The sequence below is a fragment of the Pithys albifrons genome, chromosome 5, assembly GCF_047495875.1.
Source record: "Pithys albifrons albifrons isolate INPA30051 chromosome 5, PitAlb_v1, whole genome shotgun sequence".
Classification (NCBI taxonomy): domain Eukaryota; kingdom Metazoa; phylum Chordata; class Aves; order Passeriformes; family Thamnophilidae; genus Pithys; species Pithys albifrons.
In genome coordinates, this window is record NC_092462.1 from 3786542 (window position 1) to 3811738 (window position 25197).

General features: G+C 41.3%; 1 protein-coding gene and 1 long non-coding RNA gene across 10 annotated transcripts in view; one reads left to right on the forward strand and one right to left on the reverse strand.

Annotated features, from left to right (window-relative positions):
• On the reverse strand, nucleotides 1–5685 carry LOC139672056 (uncharacterized). 3 transcript variants are annotated; one of them, XR_011697853.1, is made up of 4 exons: nucleotides 3734–3999; nucleotides 2156–2343; nucleotides 1898–2006; nucleotides 1–686 (listed from the first exon to the last, which is right to left on the reverse strand). It is a non-coding gene; the product is annotated as an uncharacterized lncRNA (long non-coding RNA). The 3 variants fall into 3 exon arrangements; XR_011697854.1 differs by lacking the exons at nucleotides 1898–2006; nucleotides 3734–3999 and adding an exon at nucleotides 5566–5685; XR_011697852.1 differs by lacking the exon at nucleotides 1898–2006.
• Nucleotides 5686–5884: 199 nt separating this feature from the next.
• Nucleotides 5885–25197, forward strand: part of USP53 (ubiquitin specific peptidase 53) — a 29930-nt gene continuing 10617 nt past the window's right edge. The window contains exons 1-13 of one of the 7 annotated variants that reach the window (XM_071555478.1): nucleotides 5885–5969; nucleotides 12695–13374; nucleotides 14655–14747; nucleotides 17675–17809; nucleotides 18825–18938; nucleotides 19025–19107; nucleotides 19678–19783; nucleotides 20197–20343; nucleotides 21005–21154; nucleotides 21614–21785; nucleotides 22711–22860; nucleotides 23448–23591; nucleotides 23953–24682. In XM_071555478.1, the coding sequence (XP_071411579.1) occupies nucleotides 13231–13374; nucleotides 14655–14747; nucleotides 17675–17809; nucleotides 18825–18938; nucleotides 19025–19107; nucleotides 19678–19783; nucleotides 20197–20343; nucleotides 21005–21154; nucleotides 21614–21785; nucleotides 22711–22860; nucleotides 23448–23591; nucleotides 23953–24682 (2168 nt within the window). In that variant the 5' untranslated portion in view covers nucleotides 5885–5969; nucleotides 12695–13230. The other 6 variants (XM_071555479.1, XM_071555481.1, XM_071555482.1 and 3 more) reach the window with 6 other exon arrangements.

Consider the following 25197-nt stretch of genomic DNA (forward strand, 5'->3'; position numbering starts at 1 on the left):
TGTGATCTATTCATGAGAAAAAATGTTTTATTCTATTTACTTCCACATTATTTTTGGGTTTTTTTCTAAGAAGACATCATGTTCTTTGATTACTGAGTTTTAAATTTTGTATATTTTACAGGCACACATATCAAATTTACTCTTGCAGAGTAGCTCCTGTGAGTAGAAGTGGAGTTACAGATTTCTATATTACACCATAGACTATATTCTAGGAGCTCTGAAAACTTCAGAAAGGATTAAAAAAGAAAAATCCTCAAACTCAATGAGTACTGAGAACACTAAAACACTTAACAAAACACTTTTTTATCAACCTATTCTATAACACAATCATGTTAAATTTTATTTTGTATATAGACTGAGGAGTGTGAGGTGTGGACTCAAATCATGTCTTTTAAAAGAAACAATGTTCAGTTTCTCACACAGGACAAAAAAGTTTTCAAACCTTTACTAACATTTTTTGAATTCTATTATCTGAAGTATTTATTTTTGACTTCTATTGAGACAGAGAATGTATTATACACTGTTAGCCACTGTGTTACTCCTAATTTTATACTCACTAAATATTGCTCTTTTTTCTTCCTTTTACTTCATGTTGGATTTCACCTCAAAGTTCAGCTTAGCCACAGAAGGTGTCTGTGTGAATCCAAACCTCTTTGCCTTTCTTTTCCTTTTCTGTTGCAGACATCCTAAGAGGAAGCAATAAATGAGACCTGGAAACTTGAAAAGGTTGTCCAAGACTGATGCAACACAAAGATCAATATAAAAACTTCATTTATGCAAGAGCACCCAGAAGAGGACACAATTTCAAACAGGGATTTCACATACATCTACATGCATTGAATTTTCTCACTTTTACTGTTCCAGCAACTAACTTTAAACACAGAACAGCCTAAAATAGGAAAGGATTTCAGTTGTATTGTTGTTCCACAGAAGTAGATTATTGGACTGGAAACTGGATTATCCAAGAGGAAAAATATTCATTTGCAAGACTTACGCAACCCCCACCCTTTTCCTTGTTCCTAAAGAGTGAACACAATCGAGCACACAGAGCCCTTGATCCTGGCCCATCATCATCCACAAGTCTGCAGAGAATGCAAACCCCTGTTTCTTTTTCTTAGGGTGAAATTCTAGATGACTTCAATGGAATTGCTTTTGCCACCCCACTGAATACTTTAACACTTGAAAACTACCGTGAAAAAAATGTATAGTCAGGCTGATGTACAATGTACAAATAAGAGCAAAATCTATTGTGTTTATTCCTGCACCTACTGGAAAAAACTTTAAAAATTGTGGTTATGCTCTATGGAAGTGTCTACAGCTGAGAGAAGGAAGAAGAAGAAACTTGAACAGAAATTATAGGATTTTTTTAACCTAGCTAAAATAAACCAACACTTACAACCTCAATACTTCTAAAACCTTACTTGGAGCTTTTAAGATGACAAAAGCACAGTGATTCTTTTTTCAGACAGGATCAATTTTCTCCTTCTTTCATCCATGGCCTCTTATGTCCCCAATTTACATGTATAAATTTTAGACTCTATACAGGATGTGGCAATGAGATCAATCAGATGACTAAGCTTCATGCGACTGCTTGCTACAGACTACACGAGGCAAACCCTGCTGGAGTATGTTCAGAAGGAAAAGTTGGGGGTATGGGTACACATGGTAGGGGAGGTTTGAGCACTGGAATGTAGTTGGTAAAGTTAGCCATGAAATAATGTGCCCCCAGCACTTGCTGAAAGCTGCAGGCATTTTCCACTTGTTCTGCTCTTGCCTTGGATCCTTTTGTGGCAATACAGCTGAGAACTTGCATTAATGTGTTGTTAGGGTTCCCCTCAGTCCCTCTAGCAAATGCATATGATTATTTTCTGTCCCAAATAATAAAAATACTATTTACTTTTTCTCTGGTTCTTTTCCTCCTTTATGGCCTTCCTTCCTCCCAGTGTGTTTTCCTCATTATGGGTAACTCTTGCAGTATTAAGCAGAGCTCTGTGTCCTACCTCACACTGAAAAAGATGAGTAAGTACGAGAATATCTTGGAATTTGAAGGATTTTTTTTCCTCTTCTCCAGGCAGAAAAGTTTAAACATATGATCTGACAATACCCCAAAGGCTTAGAGAACATGGAAAATCACACACTCTTAAGTAACCCTTACCTTTCCTAATGAAACTTTATCCTGCCACAGCCTGTGCAGAAAAGGGCCCACTTTCCTTGATATCATTCCAATTACATTTTCCTCCAGAAGAATGATTTTCTTCACCCATTTTATTTCTGAGAAGAGCAGCACAGTCTCCAATGCTTTCCTCAGACTCAGCATTCACTTCACAAAAAACATGACAGCCACTGGAATTAAATGTTTTTCAGATTAAATGGCAATGTCTCCCAAGTATCTTAAAGACAGTGCTAAATGGTACTTGATCACAGAACATTCTTTATGACAGTAAAACAGACTGAACACAACAGGCAGGATAATGTGTAGTGCTGAATTAAATGTAGAGAAAAGACTTTAAAAAAAGAGATGTAACTAATAAACCACACCTTAAATTCTGCATTAGCCTGTGGAATTTTCTGCCTCAGACCCTACACATAAAGTGCTGATTTACTTTTTGCAGAATCCCCCAGTAAGAACAGACACTGTTCTTGCTAAGTATACCAAGTGGATTCCACATGATTAAGAGCTCACAAGGAAGAAGAAAGAGCAAGAACAAGAGTAACAATCACAAAATCAATGACTCAATAAGACATTGTTAACTTTTTAAAAACCCTCAAAAGTTATTCTTCTACCCCTCCAATATGAGAAGATTTGAAGCAGACATAATTTTTTTAATAAACATTAGAACATGAAGGAGATAGCAGTTGATTGAAAAGCTTGTTGCAAACATGTTCTAAGCATTAGGAAGAAACACAAAAGAAAAGGAAGAACAGGCGTTTCAGTACAGCCACAGGTATGAAAGTGTTCATAGAATCACTCCATGTATATATATACATATATAAACACACAATAAAATTATTTCAGAGAAAGGAATCAGAATTTATTTACAGACCAGCCAGTGGCAACAGCAGTATAGATGACATTGGAACAGGAAAACTGTCACACAAAAATAAACCCTTTTGTGTGCAGCTGTGAAACAGATCGATGAAAACGATGTATGATACCCGCAGCTTCCAGAAAAAATATTTAATGCAATTACTTTTAAACCTTTTGATGTCTCCCAACTATGTTAAGATTTTTCTTTTGGCACTTAACTATGCATAAATGTGTTTTAACCTGAAATGGACAAAACCCCAATGCCCTGGAGGTGCTTGAGGACCTGGGTATGGTCAGCTCTGTGTTTTGTGTCACTCCCTGAACGCCTCCCCTCAGCCCCCTCCTGCGAGTTTAACACCTTTCCAACTCTCAGGGCTCCAGTTTAACCAGCTGTGTTACTAATAGCACCAAACTTTGCATAAACATCAGTAATGAACCCACAGAAACATTTTTTGCCCCTCTGCATCATGCCCAGCACATATCCAGTACTGACACAAGGTGCAACAGGAAATCATCTGCCCTCGTAGCATTGTTTTGTACTTGCACCATTTATTCTAATTTTAAAGTTCTTCTGCTGCCTCATTTAGGGCTTCCTGTGCTGCACCTGTGGCATTCACTGCCTGAACTGTGTGCAAGACTCTGTCAAGATTCACTGCCAGGGAATCTTAAAATACACCATAATTAAAGCTCACAGACTACACTTACTCTGAGAAAAAAGGAACAGAAGAAACCGATATAAATCCTGAGGGACTTGTGAAGACGAGTGGTGACAAACAAATCCCTGCTGAGGAAAGGGCAGAGGGAAACAAGAAAGCAGAGTTCAGGGAGAAGCAAAAATATCAAAGTGAGGTCATAATCAGAATGAGGTCATAATCCCACTTTGGGATACACAGATGCCTTTGCTTGACTGGCTTTGCAAAGAAGTAATGCAGGGATCAAGGACTGAACCAACCAAAACAACATGGAATGCTTTCTATAAATATACAATAATGTGATGCACTGACACATAATTAGATTTTTAATGCTAATGTTAATATAATAACTATTAACTTGGTTTTACCTTAAAATTTCTGGTGAGAATTAGAAATTCCAACACTTATCAATAAACAGCTGAGAACTACACAAACCCTAAGAATACTCATTGTGTCAATATACTGTATAAATCTTAGGGCAATGAGAGAACAAGATATTCAACTCCTTTCTAAAATTACAGAATCTAGGAAAAATTTAGGAAAATTAGAGGTAAGGAAATAAGGTATCTGCTAAAAATTAAAAAGTATATCTATGTCAGTTACTGGCCATGACATTCAAAAGGCTCAAGAAAAAAAAAGATTTTATACAAATCCTGTATGAAGTAATTCCAATTTGTGAGGACTACACAGATCCCTGAACAAGATGGTCATATATATATACACATATAGACACACACATATATGTATATATACACATATATACATACACACACACACACACACACACACAAGAAAATGTAAATAATGTCCCAAATTTGGGGGTTTTGTTGAAGTAAAAATTTGGCCATTTGATGAAAAATGTTGGAGAGTGAAGCTCAGAAAACTGACTTTGCCAGAGAGCTTTTTCCATTAGTGATATAATGGAAAAAACATTAGCCAAAATAATCTGACCAAATATAATTTTTTAAAGAAAATGGATGCAAAAACAACACAAGTGTAACATTTATATAAGGCAGTGAACTAAACTGGTGCAGTGCCTTTTGTTCCACACAGTCACTCTGCAATTTGGAGGACCTAAAGTAGGTGCAGGAAGGGAAATTTACAGGGAAATTATTTAATGTACTATTGCAGAAGATGCTGTTGGAAAACTGAACATGCCCTTACACAGAGAAGTACTTTTCCAATCCTGGAAAACGATAAAAAAGGCAATTGGAAGAGAGAGAATACAAGAAGTTGTATCCAGCAATGTGCGCCAAGCACTGTTGGGTGTGGTAACACTCAAAGTATCATTCCTAGTCTAGAAATATGTTAATGAAATCTCCATGTTTATCCAGGAAGATGGTCATAATAGTGAAATATTAAAGGTGCTCGAGCAACTAGAAACATGAGCGTTCACCAATACTGAATTCCTTTCACAAATAGCAAAAGGAAACACCCCTCCCTGGCCAAAATAATAGAGCAGATAAAAATCATAGGGAACATGACTTCGGGGCAGTGACCCTCAGGCAGGTGATATAATAAAACAATAACAGAGGATCTTTCTGGCCAACATGGAAGACAAGTGCAACTCCGAGGTGTTAACAATTACTCGTATTGGGGGCTGGCCCACAAGCTGCCCTGGCTCCAGCTGCCACTCCGTGAAAGTGCTTTTTCCTGGCATCTTAAGGAAAGCCCGATATCCTGGAACACAATTGCTGGAAAAGCAGCCTCCGCCGCGCTGGTTTTAGCGGGCCGTTGACTCCAGACCTGCGTGCCTGAGGTGCACCCGCTGCCGCCTCACACCTCGAACCTCGGGCGGCCGTGCCCTCGCACAGAGACACGGCGGGGGCAGCGGCAGCGCCTTACCTCGCCGCGGCTGTGCCTCGGCAGCCTCAGCGAGCCCGATCGGACCCGCTCCCGGCCCGACGGGACCCGCTCTGGCCCCGCCGCCTCAGGCGCCATCGCGGCCCCTCAGGGACCCCCAGACCCCGCGCACCTTTCCCGCGCCCGCCCCGCGCACGCGCGCTGGGTCCCGCCTGTCCCTCCCTCCTCCTGGTTCGGGAATATCCGGGATACCGGCCCGGCAGAGCGCGCGCACTGCGCAGGCGCGGCGGCGCCAGGCCGCGGGAAGGCGCGGTGGGAGGAGGCGAGGGGGGAAGCGGGAAGGAGGAGCGGGAAGCGGGGGAAGCAAAAGTTGTCGCGAGGGCGGGGCCGAGCCCGGAGCAGCCGCCGAGAGGGGGCGGGAGAGGAGCTGCGTGAGGAGAGCCGGGGTGAGCGGAGTGGGCACGGGGAGAGCCGGGGGTGAGCGGAGTGGGCACGGGGAGAGCCGGGGGTGAGCGGAGTGGGCACGGGGAGAGCCGGGGGTGAGCGGAATGGGCACGGGGAGAGCCGGGGGTGAGCGGAGTGGGCACGGGGAGAGCCGGGGGTGAGCGGAGTGGGCACGGGGAGAGCCGGGGGTGAGCGGAGTGGGCACGGGGAGAGCCGGGGGTGAGCGGAGTGGGCACCGGGACAGCCGGGGGTGAGCGGAGTGGGCACCGGGACAGCCGGGGGTGGGCAGGGGGAGAGCCGGGGGTGAGCGGGGTGGGCACCGGGACCGCCGGGAGTGCCGGGTGGGCACGGGGAGAGCCCGGGGAAACCCAGAGTGGGCACGGGTCTGACAAGGGGGGAGCCGGGGTGGGAAGGGAGAGAGCCAGGGTGGGCAGGGAGAGATCCCGGGAAGAGCCAGGGTGGGCAGGGAGAGATCCCGGGAAGAGCCAGGGTGGGCAGGGAGAGATCCCGGGAAGAGCCAGGGTGGGCAGGGAGAGATCCCGGGAAGAGCCAGGGTGGGCAGGGGGAGAGCCTGAGAAGAGCCGGAGTGGGCAGGGGGAGAGCCCGGGAAGAGCCGGAGTGGGCAGGGGGAGAGCCCGGGAAGAGCCGGCGGTCGGGCAGGGTCGTGGCCCCGTCCCGGTCCCGGTCCCGGCGGGCGAGGCAGCGGCGCTGCGCAGGTGGGACGGGGAACGGGACCTCCTTCTTTCCCACCTCCTTCTTTTCCTTCTCCTCCTGGCGGCCGGAGGTTCGTGCGGGGTTAAATCCCTGCCGGCGCTGCGTGGGAGGGGGTCAGCGCCGGCCCCGCGCGTTGTGTAGGGGGGCACCCTGCGAGCCCCGGTTAATGTTTAACGCGGCGCTCAGTGCCCACCGGCGCAGGAGTCCCGCGGGAGCGCTGCCCGAAGCGGCTGGAGCAGGAAATGCCGGTGCAGGTAGTGCCGAGCTGTTTGAGGTGTGAGCAGCTCGCAGTGTTTGGGAGGCAGAGCTGTTTGCTGTGTCCGTGCGGACGGAGTTTCGGGGGCGCGTAGGTAGGTGCATGCAAATCATCCGCTTAGCATCTGCTCTAAGTTTCGTTTATCCCTTGCTTTGATTTTCGATGCAAATATTTTAAAATCTGCTTTTCAGAGGGAATATGTCTTGTTCTCCCCACGGGTATTTCTCCCTTCTAAAGAGAAGTGTTTTGCTACTCTCTGCTTAGTGCTTTATTTTGCACATGCTGCCCTCCCTCAGCAAGAAAACCCGAACACTTAAGCTTTTTTAACTTTGAAGCTAGAGAGATTATTTTAAGAACAACAACTTAATTGTGTGAGTAGTGTTGTGCCTGACTGGTGATGCAGTATTCCCTTCCACCTCAAGGCAATGGAAAATGCATTGACTGACTTTATTAGTAACTGCTCTTTTTTTGTAGAATGAAAGGGTGATTTTTGGTCTCGAAATATCGAGACCTAATGTTCTAATCTGACTGTTAACCTTGTCAAATGGTAAACAGTCAGTTCTTCCCCTTGACAAATCGTTGCAAAGTAAGAGGTATTTGCTGGTTATTTTTTTAAATATCAAATGACTTGTATAAAAAGTTATTATCCTGGGCCAGTGGGATGTTGACAGTAAAAACACCTAAAATATGCACTTGGCTTTCATATCAAAACTTGATAGTGCAGAATCTTTTTTGGTTCGTACAGTGTGCATGATGTGCTACTGACAGAATTGTTTGGGTGTGAGACCCAGAGGGCTTCAGGGTCAGGGGATTGGCCCTGTCACATGTTTTGGTTATGCTGCTTTCCAAGATCTTGGGAGCAGCACTTTGTCCTTCTTCCTTGGTTAATGCCTCTTGTGGAGTAAAGCACTTTAGTCACTTGAGGGATACAGTGATGAGAACGAAACCCAATTCGTAGAGTTCTTAAAAACCCTCATGGTTTAAGGAGAAATAAGTTGGAGTTTGTTGGGGCCAGGTTCGATGATGATGGTTTGCAGCTGGATCAGAGTTTCAGATGTGTGGGTAGAGTGAAATGTTTGTAGGTAGATTTGTACAGGATTTATCCAAGAAGAAACATGAAGTGTAGTGATTCAGATATTCAAACGTTCTTTTTTCTGTTTTTTTCTGTCAAGCCTGTAAAATATGTGTGGGTTTAAAGATGACCATTCTTTTTTACTAGGTTATGTAGTTTTTTCCTGGTGACTTAAGGAATAGGAAAGCTTCTAGGGAAGTTCCAGAATTTGGTATGTTGCACTTCTGTTAATGATCAAACATCTGCAGAGAGAGCTGAAAGGCAAAGGCAGTTAATCTGTGATAAAAAGGCAAGTGTGAAAATTATCACTTAGAGATACATTCTATCTTTTTAAAGCTGAGGAAAAAGTACATTGAACAAAACTCTTGTAGGAAGATGGAGAAACCAAAATCTTCTCTGTAGTGTTTGTGTGATGATTCATTGTAAGTGCTGGCCCATGTCATGGGCTGGGAATTTGTGTTCTCCAAGATATTTACTCAGAGTTCCCATTGTAGCCATTTCTAAAGTCGGCTTCTCGTTGTAACAGCCCGGAGAGGCTGAGCTGTGAACCTGTTGTTTTGCATTTGGTGCAAACAGGAAAGTTTTTATTGGAACAGCTTAAAGAAAAAAATTGTATTCTTATATAAAAGCCATCTGGGATAGCAGCTACACTTCTGGTTCTCCCATCCTGAAAGGGTACAGAGCAGTATGACGTGCAGGAGCAGGGTTTGGCATGTGAGGGGTGGCTAAATGGGCAAGGGCTGTACAAGAGACAATAGAGGTCTTTAAAACAGAAAAAGTCTGGGTTGAAAATCTTCAGGCATTGTTTGGAAGAACTTTTAGAAGCGATACCATCAAATACTCCTTTGGTGTCTTGGGGACTTTTGGAGTCAGTGACTGAAGGAGAAAGAATGTGTCAGACCAACACCAGCCAGTGGTAATGCACTGGTATTGCTCCTCTAGTGTTCTTGTTTCATCTTGTGTGTGTTGCAAGTGAGTGCTATTAATGAAGTTTTTCTCTCTCTCTGATGTTTCAAATAGTGAGAATTTGCATTCCTGTAAACATATTTCTCTGACAGCTTTTGAAGTGAGTAATATAATTCTCAAAGACTGGTGACTACAAAAAACATTACTTGTATCTTCTGGTGCATCAGATCTCCTGCCATAAGCAATTTTACCAGAAGGCTAAAGGTGGATGGGGACAGGATATGGGCAGGGACCAAAAGAATTGTGATTCAGCCCCACTGATATGGGTGTAAGAGTTTATTCCTTTCAAATTCTGGTCTTTTTTCTACAGTTTTAAAGCAGCCTCACTGTTTATTTGGGTTTTTTTCAGATATGGGGAAAAAAATCATTGCAGCCTTAAGCACTGTCACAATACTAATCAGATTCTTGTTCTGCTCACAAAAATTGGCAACTTTAAATGACAACCTTTTGAGCTGTGGAAAACAGTCAAATTCTTGCTGTTGCAAGTTGTTGAATTTTTGATGGTTTCATTGTGTTGAGGAGGAAGCAGTAACCCCAGTCCTAATAATGCTGAGAACCGCAGAGGACTCTGTGGTTTCCCGTCATAACTTTATTCCCTTGTAATAGATTTAATCACTCTTCCCTCACAAGTTTTGTTGTCTCTTGTCTAAATTTCTAAGTTGTGTCAGTTTAGAAGTTGGTTTAGCAGAGTTGTCAGACTCTTGGGTGGCTTGCCAGGCTCGGCACAGGGGCGTGAGCTGCAAGCAGAGGCAAAAGCTGAGTGGCTGCAGAGTGACCCCAGCACTGGGCAGGGGGAGGGTTTGCCTTTGGGCAATTATACAACACACTGAGAGCAGTTTCACAGTGAGGCTGAGAAGATGTAAATAACAATTCTTCAGCCAAATTTCAGAGACACAAGCAGTCAGCTGCTTCTGAACCCACTGGCAGGTTTCCACCCAATTTGAGGGAAGGGATAGAAGCCTTAAAGATGATTATGTACTTACAAAGTGCGTGAATAGAGGCAGCTGGCTGGAAGAGAGAGACCCTGTAAGATGTGAGGAGCAGAGCTGGCATATGCTCCAACTAGGGAGAAAACTGAGAACTTGGCCATGAGATGTGAAGTTATGGGGACTCCAGGCATTGGTAGCTCCAGTGTTCACAGAACCAACTGCTTATCTCATCAGTTTTATCTAAATGGATATCAAAGATGTTTAAGCAAATGTGGTCGTAGCAAGTGAGTTTTTTAGGTAAATAGCAACTGCACTGCATTCTAAGCCTCTTGAGTGACACTGCTTCCTACACTGAGCAGTCTGTGGCAGGCAGGGTTACACTCGGGGCTGTACCAGCACAGCAGGTGAGAACGTGCAGTTTTGCTGACAAGTGTATTTGTTATTCTGGAAGCTGTAAAGGCAAGTGCCAGGAGTTTGTGACAGGCACCTATTCTGTTCTGTAAGGCTGTTCAACTCAGGGCAGCCAGGTGCTTGATGAGATCATTGATGACTGAAGAACAATGATTGAAACTGGGCAAGGTAAAAGAACTTAGGCTGGTAAATAGACATTGATTTGAGAGCCTATAGCACTTGTTCAGTGTCTTTGGTTGAGAAGAGTTGACAGAATCAGTTCCTTTGATCTGAAGGGCAAGAATATTTCTTTAACTCTCAGCTGCTAAAAGTCTCATGGAGACTGTCAGTGGCACTGTGTGAAATAATTGTTTTGCTGAAAGATTGCACCTGTGGAACACCTGGTATCACTGAATGGCTTGGGTTGGAAGGGACCTTGAAGATCATGTTGTTTCAACCCTCCTGCCATGGGTAGGGACACCTTCCACTAGACCAGGGGGCTCAGAGCCCCATCCAGCCTGGCCTTGGACACTGCCAGGGATGGGGCAGCCACAACTCACTTCTGATCTATCCTCAGTTACTCACACCTTTGTCAAGAACTTAAAAAGAACTGGTGAAATCCCAGTGGTAAGTAAATGCTGCAGTGCCCTCAGCAAGGCTGGCTTACCACAGCCAAGTAAGAGATCTTCAGTTCCTAATGACACTCCTGGGGAGTATTGACTGTAGGTATGGGAGTTTGTGGTCCATGTCCCAGTCACCTCAAAGTTCAGCCAAACAGTCAAGTTCAAAACAAGCTGGGACTATAAACTTTCTCACCTTAGGGAGGGGCTGTGATGGGAAGTTAATCCCGTTGCTTGTGGCACCATTGCATGGCTCATCTCTGGTGCACCACAGTCTTTGATGCAGGGTCCTAGTGGAGAAAGAAAGGGTAGTGGAACTTCTATGCACTATGACTGTACAATGAATGTGTTCTGAGACAATTTTTTTATTAAGTGAATCATTATAACTTTTCCCAAACCCCAGCCCAACAGCTAAGTGCTTGGTGCATGCAGAGTTTGGTCTAGGGCATCCCTGAAATGCAAGACAAAATAACTTCCTGTAAGTTTTAATGAGAGAATGCTCTTTGTCTCAAGTTGTTCTGGAAGAACTCTTGTTTCCCAAACGGCATGTTTCAGGTCTAATAAGATCTGAAATTGGTATGTATCTCTAGTTATTCACTACATTTCTTTTTCCTTCCCCTTTCTGGGTTTATTGAAGTGAACAAAATTGTCACATGATATTGTGTCAAGGTCAGTTTCCAGTTAGATCTCAGAATCTTTGCTCAGTGCAGTCACAAATCACACTTACTATCTCCAGTATTATTAAATCAAATTACTTACGGGTGAGATACAGTAACATCAGTAAACAAACAAAACCCATCTGATTATTCACGGAGCAAAAGAGACTTTTGGTTGCGTTCCAGATATTGATTTATTTTTTTTTTATAATACAAGCAAATGCCAATGTTTCTTTTAAATAAAGGGGAGTAGTTTTAGGGGTGCAAGGCTTCTTGTATGCTTGTGAAGTCTAAGGTGAATGTCTCACTTGTCATGTGAGGCCCAATTTCACCTTTTTTTTTCTTTCCCACATATGCAACCCTAATTGCTTTGGTTTATGTAAATATATTCTGTTCTGTGCCTTTACTTCAGCTGTTTATGTGGGTGATGTAGTAATGCCAAACTGGCAGAATAACCCATTGTTGTTGGGCTCTCCATGTGGCTGTGGGGAGGTTCTGGGTATGGGATCACTTAACCTTAAACACGTGCCTTCAGCAATGAGAGAAACAACTCTTATTGTTGATATCCCACAGTCTTGGAATGGGGTTTGGAGGCAGAAAACAGAATGTTCTTCCTTCGCTGTTAGCAAAGTTGTTCTGGGTGCTTGGAGAATGCAACTAGGTTAAAGACCTAGTTTTTATGTAGTGCTTAGTAGGTAGTACAAACTGCTGAAAGCTGAGAATCCACCTCTGACACTGAAATTAAAACCAGCTTAGGTTTTCCAGTGTTGAATAAAAATATTTATTTCTTGGGAGTTTTTATTATACTTGGAGATTCAAAGGTAGAATAACTCACGTATTTTCTGATCTTTTATAAGGTTTTGCATGTTGTTAGAAGAACCTTTACAGTAATTTTATCATGCTCTTTAAAGGTGTATAATAAGCTAGAAGATAATGTATTATGATTGATAAAATAATTTATTTTTCCTGCCTTAAAACTAATTTTTTTCTCCTCCTCTTCCCTGGTTATTGTGTATACCAGCACATCAAGAGGTTGTTTTAGCCATGATCTCTTTTCTGACTTAGGAGGTCTTTAACATTTTGGATTTTTTTTTCTTAAATGTTCTGGTTTTTTCCTATTTCAGGTTCACTGGAAAGAGAATGAAGTAAACATGGAGTTTTCTAAACTGGAATATGTTTCATGGGTCACAGTTAAAAGTAAAAAGAAGATGGAACGAAACGAGAGAACAGGAGTATAATGCCTGTCAAGAGCTTTCCATGTTTGTGATTATATAAACTTCTGGCATAATACAACCCATGGTTTATAGTAATACTTCACTGCTACCCTGGAAGAAGTCAGTTACTGTGCAACTTGCTTAATAAGAACTTATTCTAGCAACTTTTAACATGTTTTAACCTTAACTGGACACCTTTTATTTTATTTTTTTTATAAGTCTGAGAGCTAAAAACTGTTTAACTGTATTTTTACTGATCCTGACCGATGGCTTGAAAGCTGCTCATGGAGAATGGACTGAAACCCATGAATGGTGACTATTGCACAGGGTTGAATGGAATGCCATGACTATAGAAACACTCTTGTAGAACCACCTTCTTTGCCTTGCACTCATCATATCCTTAAATATTTAAGCATAACCATTGCAATTATAAACTGTAAAAAATAATGGCATGGGTGAAATTCCTAAGAAGACCTGGGGGAAACCTTGGAAAAGTTTATCAGCCTGGAAGTATATTGTCCCTGGCCCCTACAAAAGGTTTATTAAATGAACCTGGACAAAACAGCTGCTTTCTTAATAGTGCTGTTCAGGTAAGAAAAAATTTGACTTTTTAAACACTTTTTTGTAGACTTTCCTAAGTGTGTGGGGGAAAGAAAAGTGGCAATTATAGAAAGAAGACAGTGTGTGGTAGTAATTTTACTCAGCATTTAATTTTAAGGAGAGTGTTAAATATTTAATTTTGCATAAAATGACAGGGTGTTATTTTATCTGCATGCATCCAGAATGTCAGAAAAACTGTCCTTTGTATTTGGAAGCTTAGGAGGCAAAGAGATGTACAGACTTCCTAAAAATCCTGGGAGGCTTATAAATGGTATGGAATTAAACACAGGAGGTAGGAGAGGTGTAGCTGTGGTGTGTATGTGATGGTATCTAAGTATGTTTAAGATAAAAACGTGGAATGTTTGCTGTTCTGTGCTCCATGGGAACAGCATGACCTATATTCCCTGGCAGTTCTGCTATTTTCGCTTGGGGTGCCCCTAAAATTAAACCCTGTGCAGCTTCACTTACAGTTTCAGCCAACCCTCCCACCTCTCAGCATCACAAACAGTGGCTGGTGGTTGGTGATTGCCCTTTCAGAAGGAGCAACGTGCTCCTTTCTGTCCCTTAACCTCTGTTCAACCTTCAGAACTGAGCTTTGGACTTGGCTTTTCCAACACATCCCAATTCATTTGAGCTTTTATATTTATAGATAGGATATTTTTTCCCCTGGATTTGCAGCTGTTCTGTTACTGTGCATCTTGAAAACTCATTTTTGGGGTATTTATTTTTTTTTAGCAGGCTACTTTCTGAACTCCTTCACTTCATGTGTGCCTGGGACACTGGGTATTGAAAGCAGTGTACTGTGGCCATGCTGATATTATCTTTATGCAGAGCAGTTACACAAATAAAAGAAACAGACCTGTTTAAGCACCAGAACTGTTTTGCTCTGTGGAAAAACAAATACATTTCAGCAATCATTTTAGTAAGAGCCCATAAGAATGTAGTGTAGACTTAACTCTTATGCAGAGCTGTAACAGGACTACAGTCCCTGCTTGTTTGTTTGAGAGCACTTCAGCTCTTGTTCCAAAGTGCATTGTTTCAAGTCCTTTAAAAAGAAGAGATCCAAATTTCAAGTGGTGAACGCAAAACTTGCACTTCCACCACCACAATTTACCAAACTGAAGGAGAAGGGCCATAATTCTTGCACCAATATTGGTATTTAAGTTGTGCATTATGTGAAATTAAATAAATTAACAACTACTGTATGTCGTGTGAAGTGGAGAACCTTCAGAAGTCATGACTTACTTTCTCTGAAACTTGATTTTTGTAGGTTTTATGGCAACTTGACATATTTCGACGAAGTTTAAGAGGTTTAACTGGACATGTGTGTCAAGGAGATGCCTGCATATTTTGTGCTTTAAAGGTAAGTAGTAAATTCTGGAAGAACCATCTTTCAAAAATGAGGGGAAAATAATTTAAATTATTTTTATTAGCTTGTGTCTGTATCATGCATATGCCTGGGTGACTCTCTAAGTCATTCCTGTGTAAAGAAACAATTTAGATTTAAGGATATTTGTAACACATGTTTGTAACAGAAATATTTTCTTGTGTTTAAAGAAGAAATTTTACAGTACACAAATTCTAGTCTGATGAAACATAAAACTGTCAGTGCAAACAAGTTATACTGTCTTTCAAAATATGGTAGCAGACATGGTGACATAGAGAACTGGCAGTCCCTTGTCTGGTGGGAGCTGTAAGGAACAACACTAATGAAAAATGTTTAATTGAGGAAGTGATTCTTGATGATGCTCAGTTGTAGGCAGAGGTAAGCCAGCTATTGAAGAGTTTACCCTCAGGGAGTTAAATGAGTGTTTTAGGCAAGAACTGGTTGCAGTGACATTTCCTTCAGGATGTGTATAATCTGAGGTACTGTGTAGTCTTTTCAGTAATTTTTAGTGTTTATCATATTGCACTGTCATACACCTAGTTTGGAATGTGCCTCTGTCTTTTTCCAAACATTTTTTTTTTCCAAAAGCTGCTGTTTTATTTCATTGGTTAAAATGTTTAATTTTAAAAACCCAGCAAGTTGAAGAGGTTGAGACTATGTATGTTCAGATTAACTTTCTGGGCTTTTACTTCAACCTTTTTACAAGCTCTTGACTCTACAGAACTCATTGGAAGGTTTTTTTTCACCAGTGGTTTGATGCAGCTCGTGTTCTGTGTGCTGGGCACTGGACCTTGTCAGGACATAAAGTGCTGACCCATAATGGGGCATAACTGTGTTTTCAGATTAAATCCTGTTTCTGTCTTGGGGTGGTGACTTTAGTTTAGGTTTTGTATCACTTTAAGCCATCTCCCAGAGCAATGCACTTACCTTCAGCTGCTCTAATGTAGGACTTGGAATTTTCTTTATTCTCTCAAGTGTCTGTTCTTGAGGGATTGATTCCTCCATGGTGCCCCTTGTGTGGTTTCTCTGGATGGCTTCCTGTGCCTGAATGTTCTGCATTACCTGGACTGACATCTTCCTATTGTGACGAATTCCCAAGAATACTGATAAGAACTGGTATTGCTGCCTGTTCTGAAATTGCTTAGAATGGAATTAGTTATTTTTTTCACAGTATAGTTGTGATCTTCAACTCCCTGGCCTCTGTACTGAGCTCAAAACATTGCAGTTAATTCATTTGGAAGGATCTGTCCTCAGCTGTTATGTACACTACTGGTTTTGCTTTCTTGGCTCTTTACAGATACTGGTTGAGTAATTCTGTTTGTTCTGTGTTCAGAACCTGGGGCATTTTCATACAAGAGATCTGCTGGATGAGGATGCATTTCAGCAACTTATTTGTGACTTGGGTTGGGATTTGTGGGGTGATTTTTTTTGTTTGTTTTTTTCTTTTTGGTCTTAGGCTATTTTCTCCCTTCCTACCTGTTCACCAGTGAAGGATATTTTATCTGTATCAGCCTCTCCTATAAACTAAAAGCACAGCCAGTAAATTCTAGTTGACCTCAGCTCAATCTTTTGGTGGTGTTCAAGAATTAAATATGCTCTGTTCTTGTTTGGAGAACAGTGGGGTGGGACTTTGTGCATGCCACTAAGCTGAGCATACCTGTCTGCACAACTGCTTATCTGAACTTTTTTTTTAGCAAAGGCTCTGTTGGATGTCAAAAGTTACCTACAGCCAAAATGAGTATTGATAAAAGTTCTCACAGCAGAGCTAACTTGTATTTTCAGACCTGTTAAAACCTTCATTTTGAATGTTTACATGGAAATAGTGACTGTAACTTTTGTCATTATTCCGTGCTTTTTGTTTTGAGAGGGAACTTTAGATATTTGACAGACACCCTGGAATGCATCATGGTTAAAACACTACTTTTTGTTAGCACTGAAACTTTGCTTATCTGTTGTCTCTTTGTCTGACAGATTTTAACCATAGGAAGCCTGTGTGAAGAATGCATATCTTTATTTATATTTTATGTGGCTTCTACTGATTTGCTTTGCCCTTACTCTCTTCATTTCTCTCTTAAACTTGACTTAGAATTTTGGACAGTGGAGTTTACCTTTTGATACCTGAAAATATGTAATTCATTTAATAGCCCTTAACTTTCAGTTCTTTCAAAATCAGCTTTCCTTACTTGCTAAATGATGAGGTCACTTGTGTGTGTATCCCTGCCAAAAAGAAAAGTAGCAGCCAAGTCTCTCTTCTGGGAAATGAAGGAAAAATCAAGTGCAATTAATGATCATGTTCTGGAGCTGCAGATATTGGGCTGTTCTCTTGTATTGTGTGCACTGGTCCAGCAGTGAGCAGATTTAACAGCAAGGATTATCAGCATTCCATCTGAGTATGGGAGGTTTTTGCATATCCATAATTTTAATAAAGATACACTCCCTTCTGAAGTAGTAATGTAAATATTGCATTATTTAATGAATGATAGCTGTAAAACTAACCAGAGTGGTATTAAATTGTGCCCTGAGAAACACACACCGGCTGTAAAGACGAGATAAATATGGATGAGCTGGTATTCCATGGCCAAATTAAAAAAGCTGTGTAATTACAGACCAGGGAGTGTGTTGCTTCTGGGAGCTCAGGTCAATCATTTGCACTTTTATATACTCTTATGTTGTTGTTCTACTGGATCAAAGGTCAGTTTGGTAGCTTAACTTCTTATCATGGAATCAGTAACAGAACACAGAAACCCAGTAACTCCAAGAGAAAACAGTAATAAGTCGCATAGGTTTGTAAACATCATAAATATAAATATTTTGTATATTTATGCAGGAACTGATGTATCTTTGTAGAACTGAGCTGTCTCGTCAAGTGGGTAATGAAGCTAAGCAGCTGTATTTGTTCCTAGGCAATCTTCTCCCAGTTCCAGCACAGTCGGGAGAAGGCGCTCCCGTCGGACAACATGAGACACGCCCTCGCCGAGAGCTTCAAGGATGAGCAGCGTTTCCAGCTGGGATTCATGGACGATGCAGCAGAATGCTTTGTGAGTGCTCTTTGTGGCAGTTAAGCAGAAGTATGTTAGCTTAGTTGGTGCCAGGCTGGCCTGTTGTTTTGGTGGCTCCAGGCTCACAGCAAGGACTCGAGTGACATAATGCTACTGACCTTCTTTATGCCAGTTTAGGGCAGTGAGGATGATGGACCCTGAGTCAGTCTTGGAAATGTTTAAATGGAGAGAAGGGTTATCTCTTGAAGAGGAGCATCACCTAGGAATTTGAATACATAGTCTGTTCCTCCAACTATTCTCTCATCAGCTATTGAAATGTATTCCATTACAACTTGCCAGCTCATTACTGAATTCTGCTGGAGAAGAGATTTCCATTTTCTTGCCCAAGAATGAATGGATACTGGAAGTTCCTGACTCTTGCTGTAGCTCCTTTCTGCTTTTATTAAGTGTCTCATTGAAAAACAGGAGCCATTACTGTGGCCATTAAAGATGATTCCAGATGGCACAGAAATCTGGCAAAGAAACCTTTCTAAGAGGTCCTGGGTCAGATAATGAAAATATTCTCATAAAACACAGACCTTCAGACACAGTTTTGAGGGGCAGAAAATATGGTTACTGCTTTGCTTACTTTCAGCTTTGACATCCCTTGGAAGTATCCACAAATTAATTCCTTCCTGCCAGATGCATTTTCATATGTATAGGAAAATCCAGTGGAGAACTCTTGAAAGCAGCTGTTTGTGATCTTGCAGTCAGGTTAATGGATTGCAGTCATGAAAGAGAGCCTCTTATTACTGTTCCATCTAATCAAACTGCATTTGGACTCCTGAACTGATCAGCTGCCTGCTCTACCTGAGTAGATTCACCTCTTGCCATTACCTCTGGTACTTTAGGCAAAAGAGGAAGAAATGGCCATGCTGATTCAGGGGCCAAACTCGTGGCAATCACAGTACTTTGTGGGGCCAAGGGAAGTAGCTGGGAGTATTAAACTGTAATGTCCTTCATGTATTCTGACTTCATCAGTTCATTTTGTATTTACATTGGTACTTCTTTTTAGGAAAATATCCTGGAGAGGATTCACTTTCACTTAGTGCCAAACAGTGAAACAGACATGTGCACTTCCAAGTCCTGTATTTCCCACCAGAAGTTTGCAATGACGCTGTATGAGCAGGTCAGACCTTCCTTTGATTGCTTCAGCACATAACTTGCTTCCTCTGTCCCGAGTCAATAAAAACAGAAGTGTTTTTGGTGTTGCAGTGTGTGTGTCGCAGTTGTGGAGCATCTTCGGATCCGTTGCCTTTCACGGAATTTGTGCGTTACATTTCCACCACAGCCCTGTGGTAAGAGTTTTGTTCTTGTTACTCCCTTTTCTGTATGCACCCTTCCAACAATGTGCAAAGAGTGCCAGAGAAGTGCTGTAAGTGTTAAAAAGGAATATGCATTACTTTGTTACAACATGTTTTTGAGATACTGTCCAGAAGTACAATTTGGATTTCAAAAGCAAGATGTAGAGCAAAAAATCATAGAATCATAGAATGGATTGGGTTGGAAAAGACCTCTGAGATCACCAAGTCCAACCCTCGGTCCAACTCCAGTCCCTTTACCAGATCATGGCATTCAGTGCCATGTCCAATCTCAGTTTCAAAACCTCCAGGGATGGGGAATCCACCCCCTCTCTGGGCAGCCCATTCCAAAGCCTGATTACTCTCTCTGGAAAGATTCTATTTCTGATCTCCAACTTAAATTTCCCCTGGCAGAGCTTGAGCTCGTGCCCCCTTGTGCATTGCTAACTGCCTGGGAAAAAGGTTTGTATGCTACTGTTTGACACTGTGTATTTTCTTTCTAGTCATACAATGTACTTAATTGGGAGTTGACTGGAATCTGTTGACTCTTTTCATTAATTTTTACAGTAATGAAGTAGAAAAAATGATGGAGAGGCACGAACGTCTCAAGCCAGAAATGTTTGCAGAATTGCTGCAGGCAGCAAATACTGCTGATGACTACAGAAAGTGTCCTGTAAGTAAACAAAGATGTTACATTACTCTAAGATACAAGGGAGAACTCTTTGGGATATTAAATCAGGCTAAAGTATTCCCCTAAAAGCAGCCTTACCTCTGGCTGCTTCTGCACAGTCCAGTTTGCGGTGAAAAAAGCCCTTAAACTTACATTTTATTGCTCCAGTTATTGAGATTTCTGTTTTAAGGTGGTGATTGGATGTAGAAGTTGGGCTGTAATCTTCACCAGGGATTTTATGATAAAGAATATTACCCTTAAATTCCTAGAAACAAACACGATAACTAAATTTTAGTTAAAAGAAGCTGCAGAATTGTTTTGTTGCACTATTTCTTGTGTAACAACTCACCTTTGGACTTCTATTTTTTAAACATCTCTGTTTTCCATCCCATCTTTTTTTTTTCCTTTTTTTCTAGAGTAACTGTGGTCAAAAAATAAAAATCCGTCGTGTTCTTATGAATTGTCCCGAGATTGTGACAATCGGCTTAGTCTGGGACTCGGAGCACTCTGATCTGACAGAGGAGGTCATGCGGAATCTGGCAACTCAGCTTTACCTTCCTGGGGTACCTCACCTAAAACTTACTCTTTGCTCACTCTAGAATTTAGTTTTACGTGGATTTGATGAATATATATAAATACATGTGACCTGGGATTAGTTCAGTTGGTTAAAACTTGGGTATAATAATGCCAAGGTCATGGGTTCAATCCCCTTTATGGGCCACTGACTTAAGAGTTGGACTCAATGATCCTTGTGGGTCCCTTCCAATTCAGAATAGTCTGTAGTTCTGTGACATAGAAATATTCCTTTGTATTTTTAAAAAGCACAATTTGACTTCAAAGTTTATGTCTACTTTTACCATTCTTTATAATGTGTTGCTTGATGTAGTTCCTGTGAGAGGAAAAAGTCCTGGCAGAAGTGTTGGGTTTGTGCCTAAGTACAAAGATTAATGGAGGTGTGTTCCTAGTTGAAAATCCAGGAATATCATTTTCAGCTTGAAATTTGTGGAATTATTCCACAGCATTAATATTTTAATCTTTGAAATAGGCACAAAAAAAAATAAAATAGACCTAATAAGTGCAAAAGTCAATATTTATACTCAGTGAAAATTGTATAATGCCACAGGACATTCAATACCAATTGCTTTGGTGAAATGCCAGCAGTGGGTCAGGAAATCAAGGCTAAATGTTTTACACATGTTTTACAATATGTAATCATTTTTACAGCTGTTTTATAGGGTTACAGATGAAAATGCCAAAAATAGTGAGCTTTTCCTTGTGGGAATGATTTGCTACACAAGCCGACATTACTGTGCCTTTGCCTTCCACACTAAGAGCTGCAAATGGGTGCTGTTTGATGATGCCAATGTCAAAGAGGTAAATCCTGCTTTTCCTCCTACCAAGTTCAGGGATCTTTTCCCTCCTGGAGTGCATTCTTGTGATGGAGAATTTGAAGAAAGTCAAACAGCTGTTTTTATTTTTACTTTTGTAAACTGTTTTTCACAAATGAATTTTGGAATTGGCTTTGCTACGTTGCAGTGGTGCCTTACAAATGCTGAATGCTTCACAATGTTCTTGTGTACTGTTGAATTTGTACTTCTTTTAAAGAAAAAGAAGATACTGGCAGCCATGCTCATAGGGATAATGTTGACCAGTTGATGTTAATATATATTTTTGTTGCAGTTTATATAAACCAATGTGCTAAAATGTTAAATCTTCAAGTACCTTTGGAATTAGTCATTTGGAACGTGTTGCTTGATAAATTATCTTTCTGTATTTGGGTTCAGTGCTGTTGGTAAAGTTTTGGGGTTATGTTTTGTTGGGTTTTTTCCTTAGATTGGTACAAAATGGAAAGACGTGGTCTCCAGGTGCATTCGGTGTCACTTCCAGCCATTGCTGCTATTTTATGCTAACCCAGATGGCACAGCTGTCTCTCCAGAAGATGCACCAAAGCAGATTATTCACTGGTCTCAGTGCAAAGCAGCAGTAGGAAATGGGGAAGACTTGGGTAATTAGATATATTTTATTTTTTTTAATGAAAGTACCAGCTATATTTCTAAAATGAGGCTTATAAAGGAGGAGGTGATGGATTGGCTGCTTTGTTCTGAAATACTTTTTTCAATCATTACCTAAAGAGTCTCTAAAGAAAAGAGATTAGTATAAATTTTCAATGTTAGAACTGTTTGGTTAATAATGGAATAAAAATTGAGACTAATGGGTAATGGAAAGAAAGATGTTCTATTATAGTTTGTTCAGAACTGCTTTGCACAACTTTAGAAGAAAATTTTATCATATTTGTATATGGGGATGTTCCTATGTGTGTGTATAGAAACATTCAGAATACCTTTTAAAAGTGCTATAAAAAGATACTTTAAAGCTTCATGCACGTGTGGAGATAGATTTGGAGCATGTGTGTGTGTATATATATATATTACATATATATGTATATACAGAGAGCACAGTTCAGAACTTTGGGAAAAATCAGGAGGAGCTTCAGGAAACTTCTCTGAGGTTCATATACCAGTGTAAGAATGCTTTTGGTTCTGCAGTTTGTACTGCTGTCTCTTTTGTTTGGTTTTTTTTTTTTAATTTTAATCTTAAACATAACTTACAAGTAAATTAAATAAAAGCCAAATTGAATTTGACATGTTCCTCTTCACATAATGCATCGTGATGGGGCACACACTGCTCCAGGGAGGAAAGAACTGAGGACCCTCTTCCACTACAGGCTATCACTCTAAATATGGCAGTGTATAAAATATTACAGAGCCTTACTGCCTGGTGTATTGAAAAATAGTCTGGGTTTTGGGGAGTTTTTTCTTCTGTTTTTTTAAACTGAAATTTAAAAACTTCCTTATTTTTTTTAATTTAGGTATTGAAAATTTTAATTTAGGAAGCTTTTTCTTTGTAAAGATGAATGTGTTGTTTGACAGGATTTGAAAAACATTCTGCTGCTAAATCAGAGCATGTGAAAGAGAATGGAATTGGAGACCCTACTAATCAAAGGAGTAATAAAAAGCTTCAGCCAGACAATTCAGCATTCAGCAGAAGCCACGTTCAAGCAAGTGGTGGGAGAGGCCCAGGTATGTATTCCCCATTCCCACCCAAAAAAACCCCTGATATGTTTTACTATGAAATATTTCAGGTGTGTGATAACCCTGGGAGTAGAACTGTTTCCCAAGGAAGAATTCCATCAGTGACTGACTTTGTTGTTCAAAGATTCCTTCAGTGTTTAAATAACATCTGATGATATGCCATGGAGTGTTAACATTTCCAGAGAACGTTAAATGCAGAGTATTTTTTATTTACTGTCATTATTCCTTCACTGAAGTGGCTCTTGAGGCTTTGATCCATTTCTCAGTCATCTTCATCCTTTCCCATCCTGTTGTTGGCTAAAAGGCACATCAGTGATATGAGGCTGAGATGTGATCTGTGGATCATTGGCTACTCAAACACTTTTCCCCAACAGTATTGTGCTTCGTAGCTTTATTTGTGGTCTTGTATGTCAGTGGTCTTGTTTTGGAAAGAAATCTCATTTTTATGTAATCCATTAGTCTTTTTCAGTAGTACTAATATTTAAAACTTAGGTTATGGTCCATAAATATATCTGTGTGTTTTGATGATGACTGACTTCTGAGTGATGATCTCTGACAAGGAGTGTTTTTTGCAGTGAGGTTGGGTTACAGCGATCAAAAGGACAGGCTGAAGGACTTATCCAGAGAGTGTGCTCAGAAAGCTGCTGACATGAAAAACTTCACATCCTTCCGGAAAGATGCAGACAGAGGACCACGGAAAGAGTCTGGGAGACAAAGAGGTACACTTAAAATTGTGGCCAGGGAATCAGTGGGTTCAATAGCTTTCTGCTTTTAAGAGAACACACAGTCAGATTAGGGCTTCCCAGTTTGCAGTATTCTGAAATATGTGCTGGATTTGTAGAGATACTGTAAGAAACACTGGTACTGTAAAAACATCAGTGAAATGACCACTTCCACCCTGGAAGTGTTCAAGGCCAGGTTGGATGGGGCTTTGAGCCAGCCTGGTCTAGTGGAAAGTGTCCCTGCTCATGGCAGGGAGAGTTGGAGCAAGATGGCCTTCAGGGTCTCTTTCAACCCAAACGATTCTATCAAACATGAATGAGAACTATAATGGAGCTTTATTCTTTTTGTTCTTTTAAGACTTGCTGGGGGAGGACCGTTCCAGCATGAAGTCGGGATCTCCTCCGGTTGGGAATGGGCTGAGGCACTGTGTGGATCAGCGGATTTACAGCAGCCAGGGGAGAGGCCCCTACAGGCACGACAGTGCAGCTCACCCAGCAAAGCTTGCTGCACATGGGCTTGGATCAAATAAAACAGAGTCTTTTGCTGCTGGGGAGAAACCAGTGACAAGGACACGGACTGATGGTGTCGCTGGCTACGACACAGACACCAGTCAGGACTCCAGGGACAAAGGAAGTGTCAGCAGCAGAAGCAGAAGTAAAGGCTGGAAACCGATGCGGGAGACACTGAATGTAGACAGCATTTTCAGTGAGACTGAGAAAAAACAGCACAGCCCAAAGCACAAGGCAAGCCTGAGCAGTAAATCTAAGCATGAAAAGGAGCGCAGCTTTAACCACTGGCCAAAGGAGACCCAAATGCAGAAGGGTTTAATGACTATATATGAAGATGAAACAAAACAGGATACAGGAAGTCGAAGTTCACTGGATTCGGAGGGAAAAGGGAACACTGAAAAAAGCAAAGGATTTACAGAGAGAAAAATCCACGGTGATAACTGGCAAATTCAGAGGACAGAATCTGGGTATGAAAGCAGTGATCATATCAGCAATGGATCTGCAAACCCGGACTCGCCTGTCATTGAAGGAGTCAACCCGGCAGATGTCAAGAATGTGAAAGAAAGTGCTTCCTGCAGGTAATGCTTATGATCTCAAAGCTTGCATAGATGCTGTTCATAGAAAAATAAGCTGATTTAATATTTATGTGTTGTTTAAAAAACAAAAAAAAACAAGAAAACTTGCTTTGGAACTTGCTTGAGGCCAGGTATGTGCAAAGCTGGAGTGTATCTAGAAATAAGGGTGTGGGCAACTAAGTGTTCAGTTTACCTTCACTCTGAGGCTGCAGTGCTGGTTCTCTGTGCAGGGCACTGAGCCAGACACTGCTAAGCTGTGCTGAGGGACAGGGCGTGGTCCTTTGTAGTAATTGCTACACTTCTTTACTTAGCAGATTTTCAGACTGTGGGTAACTTTCCATGTGTAGTGGAACAGTGTCCATATAAATGTACCTGTAGCATTTGCACAGACAGGCCCTGACAAGGAGATGGGAATGGCAGTAGGTGAAACTTGCTTACTGTTCCTAGTCCCTGTGCAGAAATGCAGTGCTCTAGAACACCTCAGATATGTATTGATCACCTGGTAATCGATAGACCTG